Source organism: Dendrobates tinctorius, unplaced genomic scaffold (genome assembly GCF_039654945.1).
Source record: "Dendrobates tinctorius isolate UK_male_01 unplaced genomic scaffold, ASM3965494v1 ptg000250l, whole genome shotgun sequence".
Classification (NCBI taxonomy): Eukaryota; Metazoa; Chordata; class Amphibia; order Anura; family Dendrobatidae; genus Dendrobates; species Dendrobates tinctorius.
The window spans coordinates 7,216,206-7,240,637 of record NW_027361917.1 but is presented as its reverse complement, the minus strand read 5'-3'; the positions used below and the strand labels follow the sequence as shown (position 1 = coordinate 7,240,637).

General features: G+C 45.8%; 1 protein-coding gene across 1 annotated transcript in view; it reads left to right on the top strand.

Moving 5' to 3' along the window:
- MGME1 (mitochondrial genome maintenance exonuclease 1) overlaps positions 1-22,938 on the top strand; it is a 32,919-nt gene extending 9,981 nt beyond the window's left edge. The window contains exons 4-5 of the mRNA XM_073557451.1: positions 20,071-20,203; positions 22,535-22,938. Coding sequence (XP_073413552.1) covers positions 20,071-20,203; positions 22,535-22,678 — 277 coding nt within the window. The 3' untranslated portion in view covers positions 22,679-22,938. The remainder of the gene's footprint in view (positions 1-20,070; positions 20,204-22,534) is intronic.
- Positions 22,939-24,432: the final 1,494 nt, after the last annotated feature.

Here is a 24,432-nt window from a genome sequence, read left to right as displayed (position 1 = left end):
GCCTCTCCAGCAGGCCATTCTGTCGAAATGGAACAGGTCGCCTCGGTCCCTGGATCGCCCTGTCCATCTTTCTTACCGGATCAAGCGGTCTCTCAACTGGTGGTTGTCGTCACCTCTCACTCTATCGGGTCGATCCTTCCTTCCCATTCACTGGCAGATAGTAACCACAGATGCCAGTCTCCTCGGTTGGGGTGCTGTATTCCGCAACCACACTGTTCAGGGTCGATGGTCGGATCCGGAATCAGCGCTACCGATCAACGTTCTGGAGATTCGAGCGATCCATCTTGCTCTGGTCCACTGGGAAAGGCTCCTCAAAGGACTGCCGGTACGGATTCAGACAGACAACGCCACAGCGGTGGCATATGTCAACCGCCAAGGGGGAACACGGAGTGTTTCAGCCCTGGCGGAGGTGTCCAAGATTCTTCGTTGGGCGGAGATTTTCGTCCCGACAATTTCCGCGGTTCACATTCCCGGCGTAGACAACTGGGCCGCCGATTTTCTCAGCCGCGAGGGTCTCGCGGCGGGAGAATGGTCCCTACATCCAGAAGTGTTTCATCTGCTCTGCCTTCGGTGGGGAACCCCGGATGTAGACCTCATGGCGTCTCGCCTCAACAGGAAAGTCCCACAATTCGTGTCCAGGTCTCGGGACCCTCTGGCAGTGGGCGCCGACGCCCTGGCCGTTCCTTGGTCCCAGTTCGAACTTCCCTACCTGTTCCCTCCTCTGCCTCTTCTTCCCAAGCTGTTGAAGAAGATCAAGGCAGAAGGACTTCCGGTCATTCTCATCGCCCCGAATTGGCCCAGAAGGTCTTGGTTCGCGGACATTGTCAACCTTCTCGCGGACGCCCCCTGGAAGCTTCCAGACAGAACAGATCTGCTGTCTCAGGGTCCAATTTGCCACCCCAATTCTCGGCCGCTCAATTTAACGGCGTGGCTGTTGAGACCGAGGTTCTGAAACGAGCAGGATTTTCCGACCACGTAATTCAGACCATGATCCGAGCCAGAAAGCCATCATCTTCCAAGATTTACTACCGTACTTGGAAGGCCTATTTCACTTGGTGTGAGACCAATAACGTTGCGCCCATGTCCTTTTCGCTCCCTTCAGTCCTAGCGTTTCTTCAGGCAGGATTGGATGCGGGGCTTGCCCTCAGTTCACTGAAGGGTCAAGTTTCGGCGCTGTCTATTCTGTTTCAGAAAACGTTGGCTTCCTGTCCTCAGGTTAAGACCTTTCTTCAGGGCGTGGCTCACACGGTCCCGCCGTACCGGGCACCCGTGGATCCATGGGATCTTAATCTGGTTCTTGAGGTTCTGCAAGGTCCGCCCTTTGAACCCCTCAGGGATATTTCCCTTTCTCTCCTTTCTTGGAAGGTAGCCTTTCTGGTGGCCATCACCTCCGTCCGGCGCGTGTCGGAATTGGCAGCTCTTTCATGCCGCTCTCCCTTTCTGGTTCTCCACCAGGATAAGGTAGTTCTGCGGCCTCCGCCCTCGTTCCTTCCGAGGGTGGTGTCCTCGTTTCACCTCAACGAGGATATCGTGCTCCCGTCCTTTTGTCCGAATCCAACTCATCCCCGAGAGCGGTCCTTGAACAAGCTGGACCTGGTTAGGGCGGTAAGAGTCTATCTGTCTAGGACGACTTCCTTGCGAAAGACAGAGTCTCTTTTCATTATCCCTGATGGAGCGCGGAAAGGTCACCCGGCGTCAAAAGCCACCATTGCTCGCTGGATCAGATCGGCTATCCTGGAAGCCTACCGTGTTAAGCGTCGCGGAGCCCCTCCGGGTATCAGGGCCCACTCTACTCGAGCAGTGGGTGCCTCCTGGGCGGTGCGCCACAGAGCTTCCACACTGCAGCTTTGCAAGGCTGCAACATGGTCATCGGTTCACACGTTTGTGAAATTCTACAGAGTCCACACCTACGCTTCGGCGGACGCCAGCCTAGGTAGACGGATTCTGCAGGCCGCTGTGGTGAGTCCGCTGGCCTGATGGAAGTTTGTTTCCCACCCCAGGGACTGCTTTGGGACGTCCCAAGGTCTCTGTGTCCCCCAATAAGGCGAACGAGAAAACAGGATTTTTGGGTTGCTTACCGTAAAATCTGTTTCTCGGAGCCTTCATTGGGGGACACAGCACCCTCCCATGTTTTACAGCTCCTGTTCTTACTTTGGTTGAATGGTTACAGTTGAGTTGTTTATGTTGTCAACCTATTCTGTTACTTCTCCTACTGCTTTCTCACTAACTGAGGAATTCTCTGCCGGTCGGTGGGGTGTACACTGCGGAGGAGGAGCTATCTTTTTTTGTGCATAGTGTCAGCCTCCTAGTGGCAGCAGCATACACCCAAGGTCTCTGTGTCCCCCAATGAAGGCTCCGAGCAACAGATTTTACGGTAAGCAACCCAAAAATCCTGTTTTTTTAACCCCTTTGTGACCTCCGCTGTACTAGTACTGCGCAGGTCGCTTCCCTCCCTTTGATGTGGGCTCCGGCGGTGAGCCCACGTCTTTCATGGGAAATGTCAGCGGTTTTGAACAGCTGACATATGCCCGGAACAGCCGAGGGTGGAATCATGATCCACCCGTGGCTATTAACTTGTTAAATGCCGCTGTCAAACTCTGACAGCAGCATTTAACGTGCGCTTCCGGCCGGAAATCCTCCCACCGGTGACCCCCGTCACGTGATCGCAGGTCACCGGTGGGTTGGCATGACAACCAGAGCTCTTTTGGAAACCTCTGGTTGTCAGTGCCAGATTCCTATGAGTGCCACCCGGTGGTCGGCGCTCATAGCAAGTCAGCAATTCTGTTACACATAGACAATCTGATCATCGCCTGTATGTAGCAGAGCCCGATCGGGTTATGGCAGCTTCTAGTCTCCCATGGAGACTATTGAAGCATGCCAAAAGTTAAAGGGAATCTGTCACCTCATTTTTCCGGTATGAGATGTGGCCACCGCCATCAGGGGCTTATCTACAATATTCTGTAATGCTGTAGAATAAGAAAAACGAGTTATATTATACTCACCCGGGGACGGTCCGGTCGGATGTGTGTCGCGGTCCATGTCCGGCACCTCCTATCTTCTAGCGATGACGTCCTCTTTTTTTTGCTTCCTGTCGCGCTCCTGTGCAGGTGTAATTCTCTGCACTGTTAGGGGCAGAGCAAGGTACTGCAGTGTGCAGGCGCCGGGAAAGGTCAGAGAGGCCCGGCGCCTGTGCACTGCAGTTCTTTACTCTGCCCTCAGCAGGAAAGATCAGTACGCCTGAGCAGGAGCCGCGACACAAGCAAGGAAGAGGACGTCATCGCTAGAAGATGGGAGGCGCCAGACCTGGAAGGCGACACTCATCGGAATGGACCGCCCTCGGGTGAGTATAATATAACTCGTTTTTCTTAAGTTCCCGATATAACCTGAAAGATATCTACAGCATTACAGAATACTGTAGATAAGCCCCTGATGGCGGTGGCCGCATCTCATACCGGAAAAATGAGGTGACAGATTCCCTTTAAAAAAAAGTTTTTAAAAAAATAAGTTTAAATCATCCCCCTTTTGCCCCATTCAAAATAAATAATAAAAAGATAAACATACACATATTTGGTATCGCTGCGTTCAGAATCACCCGATCTATTAATAAAAAAAAGGATCTACCTAATCGCTGAATGGCATAGTGATAAAAAAAATCTAAATGCCAGAATAAAGTTTTTTTTTGGTAGTCGTGACATTGCATAAAATGCAATAACGGACGATCAAAAGATCGTATCTGCACCAAAATGGTATTGTTAAAAATGTCGGCGCGCAAAAAATAAGCCTTCACCAATCCCGAGTAACATAGTTATTAAGGTTGAAGGGAGACTTTAAGTCCATCTAGTTCAACCCATATCCTATCCTAACCTGCCCCCTAACATGTTGATCCAGAGGAAGGCAAAAAAACCCCATGTGGTAAACAGTAAGCTTCACATTGGGGAAAAAAATTCCTTCCTGACTCCACATACGGCAATCAGACTAGCTCCCTGGATCAACGCAATATTAAGGAAACTAGTGTATATACCCTGTAATATTATACTTTTCAAGAAAGGCATCCAGTCCCTTCTTAAATTTTAGTAGGGAATCACTCATTACAACATCATATGGCAGAGAGTTCCATAGTCTCACTGTATCGGGAAATGGCGCAATTATTTTTTTTTTTTGCAAAAATTTGGATTTTTTTTTTTTTCACCCCTTAAATAAATAACCTAGACATGTTTGGTGTCTATAAACTTGTAATAATCTGGAGAATCATAATGGCAGGTCAGTTTTAGCATTTGGTGAACATGGTAAAAAAAAAAAATCCCAAAAACCGTTGTGGAATTGCACTTTTTTTTTTGCAGTTTCACTGCACATGGAATTTTTTTCCCATTTTTGAGTACACGATATGGGAAAATCAACAGTGTTGTTCAAAAGTACAACTTGTCCCGCAAAAAATAAAGCCCTCACATGGCCATTTTGACGGAAAAATAAAAAAGTTATGGCTCTGGAAAGAAGGGGATCGAGAAAAAGAAATGCAAAAATGAAAATGGGCAGGGCCTCTAAGGGGTTAAGCTGAGCTTTACTTGCCCTTCTCGGGTCCACAAATGGGTTTCCACTGCTCCCGGTGTCTGTTATTGTGTGTTGCAGTGATATCACATTGCCAGCACTCAATCGCCCTGAGCGGCCTGTCCTCCCTACTCAGGCAGACAGTGAGCTCATTAATTGGCTGCAGCGCTGCTGACAATAACAGACAGAGATTCCAAATTTCAATACAAGTTTTAGGGTAAGTTGACACTGGACATTTTTGCTGCCTTTTTTTAACCCCTTAAGCCCCAAGGGTGGTTTGCACGTTCATGACCGGGCCAATTTTTACAATTCTGACCACTGTCCCTTTATGAGGCCATAACTCTGAAACGCTTTCATGGATCCCGGTGATTCTGACATTGTTTTCTCGTGACATATTGTACTTCATGTTAGTGGTAAAATTTCATTCATATAACTTGCGTTTATTTCTGAAAAAAACAGAAATTTGGCGAAAATTTCGCAATTTTCCAAATTTGAATTTTTATGCCCTTAAATCACAGAGATACACACAAAAAACTTAATAAATAACATTTCCCACATGTTTACTTTACATCAGCACAATTTTGGAACCAAAATTTTTTTTTGTTAGGAAGTTATAAGGGTTAAAAATTGACCAGCGATTTCTCATTTTTGCAACACCATTTTATTTTTACGGACCACATCACATTTGAAGCCACTTTGAGGGGTCTATATGATAGAAAATCCCCAAAAGTGACACCATTCTGAAAACTGCACCCCTTAAGGTGCTCAAAACCACATTCAAGAAGTTTATTAACCCTTTAGGTGCGTCACAGGAACTTTTTGAATATTTAAAAAAAAAATAAACATTTAACTTTTTTTCACAAAAAAAATACTTCAGGTTCAATTTTTTTTATTTTACCAAGGGTAACAGGAGAAATTGGACTGCAAAAGTTATTGTGCAATTTGTCCTGAGTACGCTTATACCTGATATGTGGGGGGAACTACTGTTTCGGCGCATGGCAGACCTCAGAAGGGAAGGAGCGCCGTTTGACTTTTTCAATGCAAAATCGGCTGGAATTCAGATCGGACGCCATGTCGCGTTTGGAGAGCCCCTGATGTACCTAAACAGTGGAAACCCCCCACAAGTGACCCCATTTTGGAAACTAGACCCCCCAAGGAACTTATCTAGATATGTGGTGAGAACTTTGAACCCACAAGGGCTTCACAGAAGTGTACAGCGGTACAATTAAAAAATCATATTTTTTCCACAAAAATGATCTTTTCACCAGGGCTTTGGAGTCGGAGTCGGTGCTCATTTTGGTGGAGTCGGTATAAAATGGACCGACTCCTAAAATATATAATAAATTGGGTACAGTAGTTCAATGCAGAATGTGCTGAATTTTTTCATAGGAATTTGGGAAAGTTATGAAATGTCCTATAAATGACTGTTCTATTCCTGATCTAAGGCTACATTCACACACAGCGTTTTTCCTGCGTTTTTTGAGGATACGTTTTTCAATTGCAAAACCAGATCAGCTTTTTAAAAAGCCGCATCACCTGAAAGGTTTTTGAGCACATAGATAATGTTTTCAATAGCAAAAGCAGATTAGAAATCTGCTCTATATATTCATTTATCCATATCTGTCTATCCATATCATATCTGTACCAAAAAGAATGAAAGCCGGATAGCACACAGACTAACACTCCTTTTTTTTTAGCACCAGTCAGGTACACCTCATAGCTGCCCAAAAGGACGCCCAGGACAGGCATTGCTCGTCTTCAGTAACAAATCAATATCAATTGATAGTTGGAATAGTCTTAGTTACTCACCGGTTAACGGTATTTTTCGGAGTCCATGACAGCACCACCTGAGAGAGGGGATCCGCCCTTTAGGAACAGGAAACCTACAGATACAAAAGGGTGGCACCTCTCCCACGCATCAGTTGGATTACAGAGCACAAGAGGACTTCCAAGGTTAATGCATGATTTATGTACAGTATTCTTTACAATTATAAACTTATCACCAGTGAGCATATACAAGAAATAGACGTGCACACCCCAATTAAACTAAAGGGAGGGAATATACGGGTGCTGTCATGGACTCCGAAAAATACCGTTAACCGGTGAGTAACAGACTTTATTCGGTCGTCCATGACAGCACCACCTGAGAGAATTACAGAGAGTAATCACTACTTTAGGGGGGGGGGGGGGACTACAGCCTGCAGAACCCTGATACCGAAGGAGAGGTCTGCAGAAGCACCCAAGTCTAGCCTATAATGACTATAAAAAGTGCTCGGAGAGGACCAAGTGGCTGCCTTACAAATCTGGTCGATGGAGACTTCCGATCTCTCGGCCCATGAGGTCGCCACGGCTCTGGTGGAATGCGCCTTCAATTTCTCCGGAGCTACTCTACCTTTTGAGGTATAAGCTAACGAGATTGCTTCTCTAATCCATCTGGCTAGTGTACTTTTGGACACCCTAAGACCTTTCCTAGGGCCTTGGTAGGAGACAAAGAGAGCATTGTCCTTCCAGGGATCGGTAGCCGCTAGATACTCCAAGAGGCATCTCCTAACATCTAAAGTGTGTAGCTTCTCCTCTTTCTCATTAGTTGGTTTAGGGAGGAAGGATGGAAGGACTATTTCCTGCGACCTATGAAAGCTGGAGGCTACTTTTGGTAAATACGCTGGGTCAGGTCTAAGTATTACCCTATCCTCTTTTACCTGAAGAAAAGGTGGGCGCCTAGACAATGCCTGAATGTCGCTTACCCTACGTGCTGACGTTATGGCTATCAGGAAAGCTATCTTGAGGGACAGGCTCCTAATAGAGGCTGACGAGATGGGTTCAAATGGCACTTCTGTCATAGCTGTGAGGACTAGGTTCAAATCCCATGGCGTGAGTCTATTATTTACTATTGGTCTGGATCTACTCGCTGCTTTGATAAACCTATTGACCCAGTAATTAGCCGCGATGTTGCAGCTAAAGAGGGCCCCTAAGGCGGATACCTGTACTTTAAGGGTACTGGTGGAGAGACCCAGGTCCAGCCCTTTTTGTAAAAATTCCAAGATCTGGCCTATAGGGACGGAATAATCAGTATTTATTTATATTTGAGCTTTGGAGGAATCTTTTCCAAATTCTGACGTAAATCTTAGTTGTCACCACTTTCCTACTTTTTAGTAGAGTGTCAATTAGGTCTGGGGAGAAGCCTTTACTTTTTAGCAGTGACCGCTCAAATTCCACGCCGTGAGATGTAGGCCAGTCACCTGAGGGTGGAAGACCGGGCCCTGGGACAGAAGGTCCGGGATGTCCGGGAGAACCCAAGGATCGTCTACCGACATGATCCTGAGGATCGAGAACCATGCTCTTCTGGGCCAGAACGGGGCGATGACTATGACCCTTGCCCTGTCCTTCCTGATCTTCTTCAACACCAGAGGAAGTAGAGATAGGGGAGGAAAGGCGTAGGCTAGCCTGAAGTCCCATTTTATCAGTAGCGCATCTACTGCCAGAGGAGTCTCCCTGGGATTTAGGGAGCAAAACTGTCTCGTTTTCGAGTTCTCCTTGGTGGCGAATAGATCCACCTCTGGTTGACCCCATCTCTGCACGATCTGAACAAAAATGGAGGTGTTTAAGGCCCACTCTCCTTGTTTTAACAGCTTGCGGCTTAGGAAATCTGCCGCGACGTTTTCTTTCCCTCTTATGTGAAGAGCCGTGAGAGAGAAAAAATGCCGCTCTGCTAGCTGGAACAACTGTCCTGCCACATTCATCAGAGTTTTGGATCGAGTTCCGCCTTGGTGGTTGATATAGGCCACGGCCACTCGATTGTCCGAGAGAACTCGTACGTGATGGCCCTGTAGATACATAAGGAGCTCTTTAGCTGCGTGTACTACCGGTGTCAATTCTTTCAAATTAGAAGACATTTGTATCTGATCCCGTTCCCATAGGCCCTGGACCAGAATTTCCTCCATATGTGCCCCCCAACCGGAAGGACTTGCATCCGTGGTGACCACGCGGGTAATGTTATACTCCCAAGGGACCCCTCTAGACAAGTTATTTCTTTCTAGCCACCACTCCAGGGACTCTATTGTGTTTCTGGATAAGGTCAGTCGACCTTCTAAGTTACCCCCAAGAATCCTCTGATACCATAAAACTTCGCCCTGTAGAGTTCTCGTATGAACTTGGGCCCACTGGACCGCGGGAATGCAGGACGAGAGGGAACCCAACAGGGACATGGCTTTCCTGAGGGACATGGAGGGGTTGTTGGAAGCGTTCAGGACCCGGCCATGCAGGTGCAGCAGCTTCTCTGGGGGCAGACGGCATTCCTGCTTTTTAGAATCTAGGGTTAGGCCTAAAAATTGTTGAATTTTTAATGGCTGCAAATGGGATTTTTTGATATTAAGTAGCCATCCCAACCGCTCTAGAGCCGCCGTTGTTTTCTGTAATTGTTCTAAACACTGCTCGGCTGAACTGCCTATTATAAGGAGGTCATCTAGATAGGGAACGACTAGAATGTTTAGCTCGCGCAGATGGGCCATCACCTCTGCCATCACTTTGGTGAATACTCGGGGCGCAACTGCCACCCCGAAGGGTAAGGCCGCGTACTGTAAGTGCTGGATTGACCCCTCCAACTGAACCGCCAGTCTAAGGAAAGGTTGGTGTGCTAGACATATGGGTATATGGTAGTAAGCGTCTTTCAGATCTAGGACCACCATGAAGCAGTTTTGAAACAGCATTTTTATTGCGGTGTTAATTGTTTCCATTTTAAACGGACGTACGACCAGGAATTTATTGAGGGCTTTGAGGTTAAATATAGTCCTAAATGAGTCGTCCGGTTTACGGACCAAGAACAGGGGGGAATAGAAGCCTTTCCCCCTCTCTTCCTCTGGAACTCTCGTCAGGACTTTTTTGTCCAGTAGCTCGAGGACCTCGGTCTCCAGGGCAGCTTGTTCTAGCGGTGAAGATTTGAGCGGAGTTACCCTGAACCGATCTTGGGGAACGCAGGAGAACTCTAGGTGCAGTCCTGTAGCTATCACCCCCAGTATCCAGCTGCTATTTGAGATTCTGGCCCAGGCCGGGTAGAAGGCAGATAATCTTCCTCCCACCGGAGCCACTAGTCATTGGGGCGGCTTCTTATTATCCCGTGATGGACCTTCTTGGCGCCCCCCTCCTCCGAACATGAAGCCCGTACGTACCTCTGGTTTTCTTGTTGTCCCATCTGTTCTGATCTCTGGCCTGCCTCCTGCGGGAATACCCTTTCCTAGAAAAGGGACGTCTCCAGGATGTATTCGGCAGACTCGGAAATTTCTTTTTCTCATCCCCGGCTTTCTCTAACAGTTCGTCTAGAACGGGGCCGAACAAGTATTCACCCTCACAGGGGATAGAACAGAGACGGGACCTGGCTTGGATATCTCCCGGCCAGCATTTTAACCAGAGGGCTCTTCGGGCCGAATTAGACAAACTTGCAGACCTGGCCGCCATTCTTACTGAGTCTGCCGAGGCATCCGCCAGAAAGGCAGCAGCATTCTGGATAATTGGAAGAGACGGATGGAATCTCGCGAGGTTCCATCCTTTAGCTGGGAGTCCAATTGATCCAGCCAAACCATCATGGATCTGGCTGCGCACGTAGCTGCTATTGCTGGCCTTAGGGCGCCTGCTGACATCTCCCATGTGCCCTTTAAAAAGGAATCTGCCTTTTTATCTAGGGGGTCTTTAAGGGAGGCCATATCATCGAAGGGTATAGATGACTTTTTGGAGGCCTTAGCTACCGCTGCATCCAGCTTGGGGGCCTTATCCCATCGACTTACTATTGGGTCCTCAAAGGGGTATCTTCGCTTGAAAGCAGACGGCATAGAACCCCTTTTTTCCGTTTTTTTTCCACTCCCTGTCTATTAGGCTCTGGACTCTTTCGTTTAATGGAAAAGTCCTTTGCTTTCTAGGGTCTAGACCCCCGAACATAATGTCCTGAGCAGACAGTTCTGTCTTTTTTTCTTCTACCCCCATGGTTGACCTTATGGTTTTAATTAATTTATCCATTTGGTCCAAGGGAAAACAGAACCGGCTGGAATCCTCTTCGGAAGAAGAAGAGGAGGCCGAGGACTCTGAGGAGATATCTTCCCTCCTAGGGCCGACTGAAGATTCTGAGCCTGAAACACTAGCCCGTCTTCTTTTAGAAGAATCTTCTTTTGATAGGGCTTTTATTTCAGTCCTGATTAATTGCCTCAGGTCTGTAGCGAAGCTTGGAGCTTCTTCCGCTACCTGCATAAATAGGGAAGAGTGTAAGAGTCTGATACTCCACTCACGTTCTACCCCTCATCTCCGTCCCTACCGTCTGTCTCACGCAAGGCTGACACAATCTCTTAGGGTGGCCATCTGGTAAGGGGCAACTACAGAGGGCACATTCCTTGTGCTTCTGCTTCCCTGTGGCCTTCTTCCCCTGAGAATCAAAAAAACATAAGGAGACACTGCATCAGGGTACATTCTCGCAGATCTCTTACCCTTGCAGATGAGGACAGGTACCGGATCATGGGGGGCTGCAGGAGGATCCTTTGGCCTAGAGGAACTACTGTGGCTCTGTCCACTCGAACGTCCCTCCTTCCGCCCCTTAGGCTGGTCACTGAGGCGCTTTGCCACGGGCTGCACCTCTTGTGGGTCCATGGGGGCTTCTGTTGTGTCCATCGCTGGGCCTCCAGAAGCACCTCAGCAGCAATGCCTTCTGTCTTAAGAAGGCTTCCCCTCCGGATCAGCAGGAACTCCGTCCGGTCTTCGGGCCCCCCATTGGACCGCCTCGCGATCCTCCCCTTCAGGCCTCCTTCAGGCGGCGGGCGCGCATCGGCGCGTGTCCACAACAACCGGAAGTCGACCGTCTCCGACTTCCGGTTTCGGCGCTAGGCCCCGCCCCCTCCGCCGCGTCACTTCCGCCGCGCGACAGGGGCCGCGGGGACTCGCGGCAAGGGACTAGCACTGTGCCGCCGGCTCGGAACCATCCGCTCCCTTTGTGGGACACCGCCGGCGGCGCCCGCCCGAACGGACCGCTCCGGGGAAAGGAGACACAGGGGGACACCGCTTACCTCACCGGTCCCATAGAAAAGGTGCCCACCGGACCCTGTCTCCGCCTGCTCTTACCACTGCCGTGGAAATCCTACCCGGACCCACCGTGGCGCATCCAGGGCCCCCAGCGAGACCGAGGTAGGAGAACCCCCCGCTACCTGAGTCGGTCCTCTGGCCTGGCAATTCAGTTATCCATGACGGACGATCTGTAGGGAGTTCTGTCCTTGTTAGGAACAGGAAACCAACTGATGCGTGGGAGAGGTGCCACCCTTTTGTATCTGTAGGTTTCCTGTTCCTAAAGGGCGTATCCCCTCTCTCAGGTGGTGCTGTCATGGACGACCGAATAAAAATAGACTAATTCATCACATCTTCTTAAGGTGCAGGCTTTATTTTCAAGTGTAGGGGTGTGCAGTATGAGGTTCTGCAGCAGCTGAGGTGTGCAGTATGAAATTCTGCGAAACAGTATGAGGTTCTGCCCCCCCCCCTAGGTTTGATCCTGGCTACGCCCATAGTGTGAATGTAGCCTGAGGATCTAGGCTTTATCTTGCTGTGTGTGTGTGTATATATATATATATATATATATATATATATATATATATATACACACACACACACACACACACACACACACACACACAGTACAGACCAAAAGTTTGGACACACCTCAATCAAAGCGTTTTCTTTATTTTCATGACTATGAAAATTGTAGATTCACTCTGAAGGCATCAAAACTATGAATTAACACATGTGGAATTATATGATTAACAAAAAAGTGTGAAACAACTGAAAATACTGTGTCTTATATTCTAGGTTCTTCAAAGTAGCCACCTTTTGCTTTGATTTCTGCTTTGCACATTCTTGGCATTCTCTTGATGAGCTTCAAGAGGTAGTCACCGGAAATGGTTTTCACTTCACAGGTGTGCCCTGTCGGGTTTAATAAGTGGAATTTCTTGCCTTATAAATGAGGTTGGGACCATCAGTTGTGTTGTGCAGAAGTCTGGTGGATACACAGCTGATAGTCCTACTGAATAGACTGTTAGCTGCTTTTTTCTTGCCATAATAAAAATTCTAAGTAAAGAAAAATGAGTGGCCATCATTACTTTAAGAAATGAAGGTCAGTCAGTCCGAAGAATTGGGAAAACTTTGAAAGTGTCCTCAAGTGCATTGGCAAAAACCATCAAGCGCTACAAAGAAACTGGCTCACATGAGGACCGCCCCAGGAAAGGAAGACGAAGAGTCACCTCTGCTGCGGAGGATAAGTTCATCCGAGTCACCAGCCTCAGAAATCGCAGGTTAACAGCAGCTCAGATTAGAGACCAGGTCAATGCCACACAGAGTTCTAGCAGCAGACATATCTCTACAACAACTGTCAAGAGGAGACTTTGTGCTGCAGGCCTTCATGGTAAAATAGCTGCTAGGAAACCACTGCTAAGGCAGGCAACAAGCAGAAGAGACTTGTTTGGGCTAAAGAACACAAGGAATGGACATTAGACCAGTGGAAATCTGTGCTTTGGTCTGATGAGTCCAAATTTGAGATCTTTGCTTCCAACTACCGTGTCTTTGTGCGACGCAGAAAAGGTGAACGGATGGACTCTACATGCCTGGTTCCCACCGTGAAGCATGGAGGAGGAGGTGTGATGTGTGGGGGTGCTTTGCTGGTGACACTGTTGGGGATTTATTCAAAATTGAAGGCATACTGAACCAGCATGGCTACCACAGCATCTTGCAGCGGCATGCTATTCCATTCGGTTTGCGTTTAGTTGGACCATCATTTATTTTCCAGCAGGACAATGACCCCAAACACACCTCCAGGCTGTGTAAGGGCTAATTGACCAAGAAGGAGAGTGATGGGGTGCTACGCCAGATGACCTGGCCTCCACAGTCACCAGACCTGAACCCAATCGAGATGGTTTGGGGTGAGCTGGACCGCAGAGTGAAGGCAAAAGGGCCAACAAGTGCTAAGCATCTCTGGGAACTCCTTCAAGACTGTTGGAAGACCATTTCCGGTGACTACCTCTTGAAGCTCATCAAGAGAATGCCAAGAGTGTGCAAAGCAGTGATCAAAGCAAAAGGTGGCTACTTTGAAGAACCTACAATCTAAGACACAGTATTTTCAGTTGTTTCACACTTTTTGTTAATTATATAATTCCACATGTGTTAATTCATAGTTTTGATGCCTTCAGAGTGAATCTACAATTTTCATAGTCATGAAAATAAAGAAAACTCTTTGAATGAGGTGTGTCCAAACTTTGGTCTGTTCCGTATGTATGTAATAGATATTATACAGTGTATTACATATTTACAATTTTAGTTTTTTGTGTTCTAAAGCTGTATTCCAATAAATAGATATTATGTTCTATCTAAATATCTTGATTATTGTATCATAGAAATGATTAACCCCTTCCTGACATCCGACGTACTATCCCGTCCACGGTACCCGGGCCCGTATGACCGTGGACGGGATAGTACGTCTACCGCGATCAGCGGCGCCCACGTGAGCGCCGCTGATCGCGGCACAATGTGTCAGGGGCGGTCATGGACCGCCACTGACACGTTAACCCCTTGCACACCGCGATCAAAGATGATCGCGGTGTACCGGGAGTTAAAGGGAAGCATCGGCAGGGAGGGGGCTCCCTCCGTGCTTCCCTGAGTCCCCCAAGGCAGCGCAATGTGCAGCGCTGCTGCGGGGCTCTTTCCCTACAGGCCCCCGGATCCAAGATGGCGACGGGGGCCTGCAGGGAGCTGGCTTCCTCAGTGCCTGCAAAGCGCAGGCATGAGGAAGCCTTCGGCACTGCCTGTGACAGATCGCTGATCTGTCACAGTGATCTGTGATGTGACAGATCAGCGATCTGTCACAGGACAGTGATGTCCCACCTGGGACAAGGTAATAAAGTAAAAAAAAAAATTAAAAAAAAGTGTAAAAATTAAAAAAAAAAAAAAAAAAAAAAAAAAAAAAAAATCGCCAAATAAATTAGTAAAAAAAAAAAAATATTCCCCAATAAATTCATTTTTTGAAAATAAAAAAAAACAAAACAATAAAAGTACACATATTAGGTATCGCCGCGTCCGTAACGACCCGCCCTATAAAACTGTCCCATTAGCTAACCCCTTTTAGCGAACCCCTTAAAAAATAAAAAACAAAGCAAAAAATGATTTATCATACCGCCAAACAAAAAGTGTAATAACACGCGATCAAAAAGACGCATATAAATATCCATGGTACTGCTGAAAACGTCAGCTTGTCCCGCAAAAAACGAGCCGCCACACAGCATCATCAGCGAAAAAATAAAAAAGTTCTAGCTCGCAGAATAAAGTGATGCAAAAATAATTATTTTTTATATAAAATAGTTTTCATTGCATAAAACCGACAAAACATAAAAAAACGACCTAAATGAGGTATCGCTGTAACCGTACTGACCCGAAGAATAAAACCGCTTTATCAATTTTACCTCACGCGGAACGGTGTAAACGCACTCCCCCAAAAGAAATTCATGAAAAGCTGGTTTTTGTTCATACTGCGTCCCAAAAATCGGAATAAAAAGCGATCAAAAAATGTCACGTGCCCGAAAATGGTACCGATAAAAACGTCAACTCGTCCCGCAAAAAATAAGACCTCACATGACTCGGTGGGTCAAAATACGGAAAAATTATAGCTCTCAATATGTGGTGATGCAAAAACTATTTTTACAATAAAAAGCCTCTTTTAGCGTGCGACAGCTGCCAAAAAAACCCGCCATAAATAGTAAATCAAACCCCCCGTTATCACCCCCTTAGTTAGGGAAAAATAATAAAATAAAAAAAAATGTATTTATTTCCATTTTTCCATTAGGGCTAGGGTTAGGGCTGAGATTGGGGTTCGGATTGGAGTTAGAATTGGGGGTTTCCACTGTTTGGGCACATCAGGGGCTCTCCAAATGCAACATTGCGTCTGATCTCAATTCCAGCCAATTCTGAGTTGAAAAAGTCATATGGTGCTCCTTCCCTTCCAAGCTCTGCCATGCGCCCAAACAGTGTTTTACCCCCACATGTAGGGTATCAGCCTACTCAGGACAAATTGCAAAACAATTTTTGGGGTCCAATTTCTCCTGTTACCCTTAGGAAAACAAAAAAATTGGGGGCAAAAATATCATTTTTGTTGAAAAAAATGATTTTTTTATTTTCACGTCCGAGCATTATAAACTTCTGTGAAGCCCTTGGGGGTTCAAAGTGCTCACCACACATCTAGATAAGTTCCTTAGGGGGTCTAGTTTCCAAAATGGTGTCATTTGTGGGGGGTTTCCACTGTTTAGGTACATCAGGGGTTTTCCAATCGCGACATGGTGTCCGATCTCAATTCCAGCCAAAAACGTCAAATGGCGCTGCTTCCCTTCCGAGCTCTGCCATGCGCCCAAATAGTGGTTTACCCCCACATGTGGGGTATCAGCATACTCAGGACAAATTGCACAATAACATTTAGGGTCCTGTTACCCTTGGGAAAATAAAAATTGGGGTGAAAAGATCATTTTTGTGGAAAAAATATGATTTTTTAATTGTACCGCTGTACATTATAAACTTCTGTAAAGCCCTTGTGGGTTCAAAGTTCTCACCACATATCTAGATAAGTTCCTTGGGGGGTCTAGTTTCCAAAATGGGGTCTCTTGTAGGGAGTTTCCACTGTTTAGGTATATCAGGGACTCTCCAAACGTGACATGGCGTCCGATCTGAATTCCAGCCAATTTTGCATTGAAAAAGTCAAACGGCGCTCCTTCCATTCTGAGCTCTGCCATGCGCCCAAACAGTCGTTCCCCCCCACAAATCAGGTATCCGCGTACTCAGGACAAACTGCACAATAACTTTTGCAGTCCAATTTCTCCTGTTACCCTTGGTAAAATAAAAAAAATTGAACATGAAGTATTTTTTTTGTGAAAAAGTTAGATGTTCATTTCTTTTTAAATATTCAAAAAAATTCCTGTGACGCACCTAATGGGTTAATAAACTTCTTGAATGTGGTTTTGAGCACCTTAAGGGGTGCAGTTTTTAGAATGGTGTCACTTTTGGGTATTTTCTATCATATAGACCCCTCAAAGTGGCTTCAAATGTGATGTGGTCCTAAAAATAAAATGGTGTTGTAAAAATGAGAAATCGCTGGTCAACTTTTAACCCTTATAACTTCCTAACAAAAAAAAAATTTTGGTTCCAAAATTGTGCTGATGTAAAGTAAACATGTGGGAAATGTTAGTTATCAAGTTTTTTGTGTGCCGTATCTCTGTGATTTAAGGGCATAAAAATTCAAAGTTGGAAAATTGCGAAATTTTCAAAATTTTTGCCAAATTTCCGTTTTTTTCACAAATAAACGCAAGTTATTTGAATGAAATTTTACCAATAACATGAAGAACAATATGTCACGAGAAAACAGTGTCAGAATCACCGGGATCCATGGAAGCGTTCCAGAGTTATGACCTCATAAAGGTACAGTGGTCAGAATTGTAAAAATTGGCCCGGTCATGAACGTGCAAACCACCCTTGGGGTGAAGGGGTTAAATGTCTGATGTTCACATTGTACTACAATAAATTTTTCACTTAAATATAAGCAATATATGTGGGAGTCAGTGTAAGGGAAATTGAGGAGTCGGAGTCGCAGGTTTGGCTTACCGACTCCACAGCCCTGCTTTTCACCCCCAATTTTTATTTTTCCAAGGGTAACAGGACCCTAAAAGTTATTGTGCAATTTGTCCTGAGTACGCCGATACCCCATATGTGGGTGTAAACGACTATTTGGGCGCATGGCAGAGTTCGGAAGGGAAGCAGCGCCATTTGACGTTTTTGGCTGGAATTGAAATCGGACGCCATGTTGCGATTGGAAAACCCCTGATGTACCAAAACAGTGGAAACCCCCACAAATGACACCATTTTGGAAACTAGACCCCCAAGGAACTTATCTAGATGTGTGGTGAACACTTTGAACCCCCCCCCCCCCCCCAGTGCTTCACAGAAGTTTATAACGCCCGGGCGTGAAAATAAAAAAATCGTATTTTTTCCACAAACATGATCTTTTAGTCACCAATTTTTTTTATTTTCCCAAGGGTACAAGGAGAAATTGGACCCCAAAAGTTGTTGTCCAATTTGTCCTGAGTACGCTGATACCTCATATGTGGGAGAAAACTACTGTATGGGCACACGTCGGGGCTCGGAAGGGAAGTAGTGACGTTTTGGAATGCAGACTTTGATGGAATGGTCTGCGGGTGTCATGTTGCCTTTGGAGAACCCCTGATGTACCTAAACCGTGGAAACTCCCCACAAGTGACCCCATTTTGGAAACTAGACCCCCCACGGAACTTATCTAGATGTGTGGTGAGCACATTGAACCCCCAAGTGCTTCACAGAAGTTTATAACGCCTGGGCGTGAAAATAAAAAAATAATTTTTTTCCCACAAAAATATTTTTGCCCCCAATTTTCTATTTTCCTAAGGGTAACAGGGGAAATTGGACCCCAAAAGTTGTTTTGCAATTTGTCCTGATACCCTATATGTGGGGGTAAAACACTGTTTGGGCGCATGGCAGAGCTTGGAAGGGAAGGAGCACCATGTGACTTTTTCAACGCAGAATTGGCTGGAATTGAGATCAGACGCCATGTTTCATTTGGAGAGCCCCTGATATGCCCAAACAGTGGAAACCCCCCAATTATAACTCCAACCCTAACCCCAACACACCCCTAACTCTAATCTCAGCCCTAACCCTAGCCCTAACCCTAATGGGAAAATGGAAATAAATACATTTTATTTTAATTTTATTATTTTTCCCTAACTAAGGGGGTGATAACGGGGGGTTTGATTTACTATTTATGGTGGTTTTTATTTTTGGCAGCTGTCACACGCTAAAAGAGGCTTTTTATTGTAAAAATAGTTTTTGCATCACCACATATTGAGAGCTATAATTTTTCCGTATTTTGACCCACCGAGTCTTGTGAGGTCTTATTCTTTGCGGGACGAGTTGACGTTTTTATTGGTGCCATTTTCGGGCACGTGACATTTTTTGATCGCTTTTTATTCCGATTTTTGGGACGCAGAATGAACAAAAACCAGCGTTTCATGAATTTCTTTTGGGGGGGTGCGTTTACACCGTTCCGCGTGCGGTAAAATTGATAAAGCGGTTTTATTCTTCGGGTCAGTACGGTTACAGCGATACCTCATTTAGGTTGTTTTTTTATGTTTTGTCGGTTTTATGCAATGAAAACTATTATATAAAAAATAATTATTTTTGCATCGCTTTATTCTGCGAGCTATAACTTTTATTTTTTTGCGGATGACGCTGTATGGCAGCTCGTTTTTTGCGGGACAAGCTGACGTTTTCAGTGGTACCATGGATATTTATATGCGTCTTTTTGATCGCGCGTTATTGCACTTTTTGTTCGGCGGTTTGATAAATGATTTTTTGCTTCGTTTTTTATTTAAGGGGTTCGCTAAAGGGGTTAACTAATGGGACAGTTTTATAGGGCGGGTCGTTACGGACGCGGCGATACCAAATATGTGTACTTTTATTGTTTTGTTTTTTTATTTTCAAAAAATGAATTTTTTTTACTAATTTATTTGGCGATTTAAATTATTTTTACACTTTTTTTAACTTTATTACATTGTTCTAGTTGGGACATCACTGTCCTGTGACAGATCGCTGATCTGTCACATCACAGATCACTGTGACAGATCAGCGATCTGTCACAGGCATAGACGCAGACTTCCTCATGCCTGCGCTTTGCAGGCGCTAAGGAAGCCAGCTCCCTGAAGGCCCCCGAAGGTCCCAGTCGCCATCTTGGATCCGGGGGCCTGAAGGTAAAGAGCCCCCCCGCAGCGGCGCTGCACATTGCGCTGCTGTGGGGGGCTCTGGGAAGCACGGAGGGAGCCACCTCCCTGCCGATGCTTCCCTTTAACCCCTGGTACACCGCGATCGTGTTTGATCGCAGTGTACAAGGGGTTAACGTGTCGGGGGCGGTCCGTGACCGCCCCTGACACATTGTGGCGGGTGTCAGCTGTGATAAAAAAAGACTCAAAAGTCGAGTCGAACGAAATCGTTCGACTATAGTGAAAAGTCGAAGGTCCGACTGAAACACGAAACCCAATGCAAGTCAATGGGGAAGCAAAGTCGGCAGGGAGTGGAGGACAGTAAACACACCTACATGCCGGACCGCTTTTTTTTAAAGTGCGCAAAATCGCTCTCCCTCTCTAATCTCATCTCGTTTCCCCACAGTGTATGTCCTTGCTCAGTGACTGAAAAAAAGTCACGTGCAAGCATTCTGGGAAATCCGACTTTGGTGCTCGGGTCGGCGACCGCATGGTCAGGTTTCACTCGACGAAACCAGACTTTAGCGAAAGTCGGCGACTTGAATTTGACCGACCCGTTTCACTCAACTCTAGTGAAGGGTCATAATGATCCAGAGTAACTATCTGCAGTCTGTAATTTGCTTTTCCAGTGCAGCTTAGATGAAGCAGAACGCTGGTTGCTATCATTTAAGATATTGATTCTTTTTTGCAGGGGGAAGTTGTGTGCTATAGACTGGAAAACCTCTGAAAAGCAGAAAGCGCACTTAAAGAACACGTTTGATAATCCGCTGCAGGTAGCTGCGTATATCGGAGCAATAAATCATGACAATAATTATAACTTTCAAGTAAGTGAGTTGGATTGTTAGACATGTGTTTATCTGCAGCGTAAATAAAACAATGCTGCAGACAATGGATTTATTGTACGTTCCCATATTAGATTCATAAAGCCGAGAAATTCTAACAATACTCTATTTATCAGTAGAAGCATTCAAATAGAGCGGCACAAACTGGAAAAGTTAAAGGGCTTGTCCAATGAAAACAAGTTATTACGTATCCACTGGATAAGTGCTAACTTGCTGATCGTGTGGGTCCGCCACTGGAACACTTGCCGATCGGTGAGGGTCCGCCCACTAGAACACTTGCCGATCGGTGAGGGCTCACTGGAACTCTTGCTGATTGGCATAACGTGGGAATTTTATCCCCATTTCAAAATGCAGCCGCAGTTAAAAGTCCGACTCCCCGCTCCATTCATTCTCTATGGAGTTTCCAGCAAAAGCCTTGGACATGGTTCAGTGCCCCCATAGAGAATGAACTGTCAAGCATGTGCACTGCAGTTCTATTCAAAGCGGAATAAAAGTTCCCTGTTCTGACAACCTTTGCAGAGGTACCAGCGGTCTGCCACCCATTTACCAGTAAGTTATCCCCAGACAAATCCTTCAAAGGGAACCGTGTAAGAAAACGCTTTTAACCTGCAGATGTGGGGTTAATCTGTATCTTATGAACACGTGTATTTGCGCTAAAAATGTATCCCCTACATAAATCGGTTCAAAATAGATTGGAGCCAAATGATAACACCCTTGAAAATGTGTCCATTCAGGGTTAATAAAAAGTTAAATGGTTAGAAAGTTAAAAGCATGAAGCTGCATTAGTACTTGAAAATATCAGTCAGTGGTGCATAGATTACCTCATATCACAGACAGAGAGACTTGTTCAGGAGTCTAACTCCGTTGGTCCCAGGGGAGGAAGGTAGATCGATGTTCTCCGTAATGGTATCAGTAGTGGCAGCTGGAGTGGTCGAATCTTCCAGAGCGCTGTCCCGGCCTGTGACAGGCGCCCCTTACCTACATTTCCTGGCAGTGCGCGAGTGTGATGTGCTTGCAATAGGACCTGCAGTGTGCAGCAAACTAACAGGACCTTGCGTGACGTCAGCGGTCATGTGACTGAGCACGTGACAGTGTATGGAGCGCGATATGGACCAATTCCAACGCGTTTCGGCATACTGTTCCTTCGTCAGGGATGGTCCAATCGATGACATGGCTGCCTTTTATCTTTTAGGGTATGTCATGTGACAAGTGTTAAAAGCGAACAATTCCACTTCACTGTTGAGGCCCTTGGGTATTAAGGTGTCTAATTCAAATATTCACTTATTCTCAGCGCGAGACCTTTGTTTGTAGTCCCCTTTTCGCCAACTTTTTTTTTTTTTTTTTTTTTTAACAATTTGGAGACCTGTAACTACAGTACCCTTAGCTGAACCCCCATGATGGGTTAAATAATGTTTTGATAATGGATGACCTATGAACTTTTTGATATTATTCTGATGTTAAGTGGGTATTTAGTTCTGCATCTTAAAAGCGTTCTGAAGCCGTGCGGACGCTGCACTAAAAGCCCGGCATCCTGGAGCAAATTAACTTTATTCCTCCCGGCAGCCTTGGGCTTTTAGTCATGAAGGCGCCCCTTCAGTCACTGCTCAATATACAGTGAGCAGCAGCTGTACCCACACTCCAGCACTGTCTACCAGCTGGCTAAGCAGTGCATCAGTACAGGGCCTGCTGTCAGTCAGTGCTGGGGCGCGGTTACAGCGGTGGCCGTACCTCTATGACTGAAAGCCCGGGTCTGCCAGGGGGGATTAAAGTTAATTTCCTCTCAGTAGCCGGGCTCTCAGTGCAGCAGCTGCATGGCTTCAGAGCTCTATTAACCTGCAGATTAACCCTATATCTACAGGGTAATAGCATTTTTTCACATCGCAGGTTCTCTTTAGTATTTACCTGCCATCCAATGAGTTATGTTGTGTGCCACCATTGTGCAGCCTAAAACGCCACTTCACATGTGCTAGTTTCTAATGGCGATTGCTCTGTTGCTGGAGGCCAGCGGTGAACGTGTGTGGTCACATACCCTTCTGTCAGTGGTCATGTTCCAGACTGGCGTGACACACAGTTACGGGGCGGCACTTTTGAATTGAAGACATTGTCACCGCTGTACTAATCTCATTATATAAGTCACTGGATGAAATTTATGCTTCTTAGACTTTTTGTAATAAAAAAATGGAAAATGGCCAACCTGCTATGTTTTGGAGCTGGATCCAATGCTGGCTAAATTTATTCTGGCCTGAAGTTAAAATCACTATAATGTTTTGTTTTTAAGCAGAAAGGTTATTGGTGGCCTCTTTTGTTTTACAGGTTGATTGCGGACTTATAGTCATTGCTTATAAAGATGGCTCCCCTGCTCATGCCCATTTTATGGACTCGGAAATATGTTTGCACTACTGGGACAAATGGCTTTTACGACTAGAAGAGTTCAAGGAGAAAAAGGAGAAGCAATAACATAACTATATGGAAAGTGTACCGTCACATTTATCAAAATATTTTAATTCCTCGTATTGGACATGAACTCAAAATCACAAAAGAAGTCGTCGCTGCCTAAAATTCCAGCTGTTCATCACAATAATTTCTGGATCGTGGATTCTGTAATTGATTTGGGGACAGTTGATAATCATTTCTACTGATATTCCTAACTTTTAGTAATCTTACCTGTTAATTTGCTGGTTACATATTTTTGTACATTAAAATGACCATGTTTTTAAGTGGATGTAAGGATGTCCTTTCAGTGTAAGCCTGGTTCTTTCTATTATCATCACATATTAATATATATTTTGGGTGAAATATTAATTAAACTGTGTACTGAGAATCCTATCCTCTAAAGGCCCTGTCACACATAACGATACGACCTTGTCAGCATCGCTGGCGCCTCGCTACATGATCGCTGGTGAGCTGCCAAACAGGCAGATTTCACCAGCGATCAGGACCAGCGAGGACGCTGGTATCCAAGGTAAATATTGGGTAACTAAGCGCACGCGGCACTTAGTTACCCGCTGTGTACCTTCGTTAGCAGCTCCCAGTGCGAGCACGCATGTATCAAAGGTACACAGCGGGTAACTAAGCGACGCGCGCTTAGTTACCCGATATTTACCCTAGATACCAGCTCCCAGCGTCTGCTTACAGCGCTGGGAGCTCGCTAATCGTTGGTCTCCCGCAGCGACGCGCGCTGGCCAGCGGGACACCAACTTTCAAAAAATGGCCCAGGACATTCCTGCACAATCAGCGATACCCGGCGGGGGGGGGTCGGTCGCTGATGCGTGCCACACACAGCGATAGCGATCTCGCTGTGTGTGTGTGTGTGTGTGAGACGGGGCCTTTAGACCTGATCTTGGTGCAGAGAACCCCACTGATGGCAGTGAGAAGGGACTACCGCACTCCTCTCCATCATGTATACATCACTGGAGAAAAGCGCAAGGCTATAGACTTCATAGGAGAGGTGATTGGTTATTTTTATCAGATGGGTGGGAGGTCAGACACCCGGCTCCGTCAACAGTCGACTGTTAGCTCTGATGGTGACCGGATGTAACATGTGACAGCTGCTGCCGGGTACTGCAGATCAGCTCCTATTCTCTGGGTCATCAATTGCGAATGACTAGTCAGTCCCAGTAAAGACGAATATACCCACAGACATATCAGAAAAATATACGCCGCCAGCCTCCACCAAAAATATGAACCTATCGCTATTGGGATCTAACGCGTGGCAAAAAAGAAAAAACATTCCGTTGTAAAGCACTTTTGTATCCAGAAGTATAATAAAGTTCTACTGTATGTCACTGCCAGCTTTTATGTGAAGGTCACATTTTAAAAGGGACTTTCCTGGTACTTAAAAATATACAATAGACCAAGCTGTAAAAACTAAAATCTCTGCAATAGAAACATTAAAAGTGAACCAAAAATTTTTTTTTGCCATTTGTTATATATAAACAATAAAACAGTAAACCTAATTGGTATCATTAAGGGAAGCGGCCAGGACCTTTTTACGACACTGAAGTGCTAATTTTGGTTAAAGATCTTGAAATAGGGCAAGGCATGCCTTCCGCATCAAAAGCAAAGTATTCACCAATTACAGAACTTATGTAGCTTGGCAACAATTTATAAAAAAAAAAAAAAAAAAACCTAAAATAAAACGACTGTTATGCTTTATTTCACAAATCAATACCACACCTGAAAATACGCAACATTGTATTAGATCTTGTCAG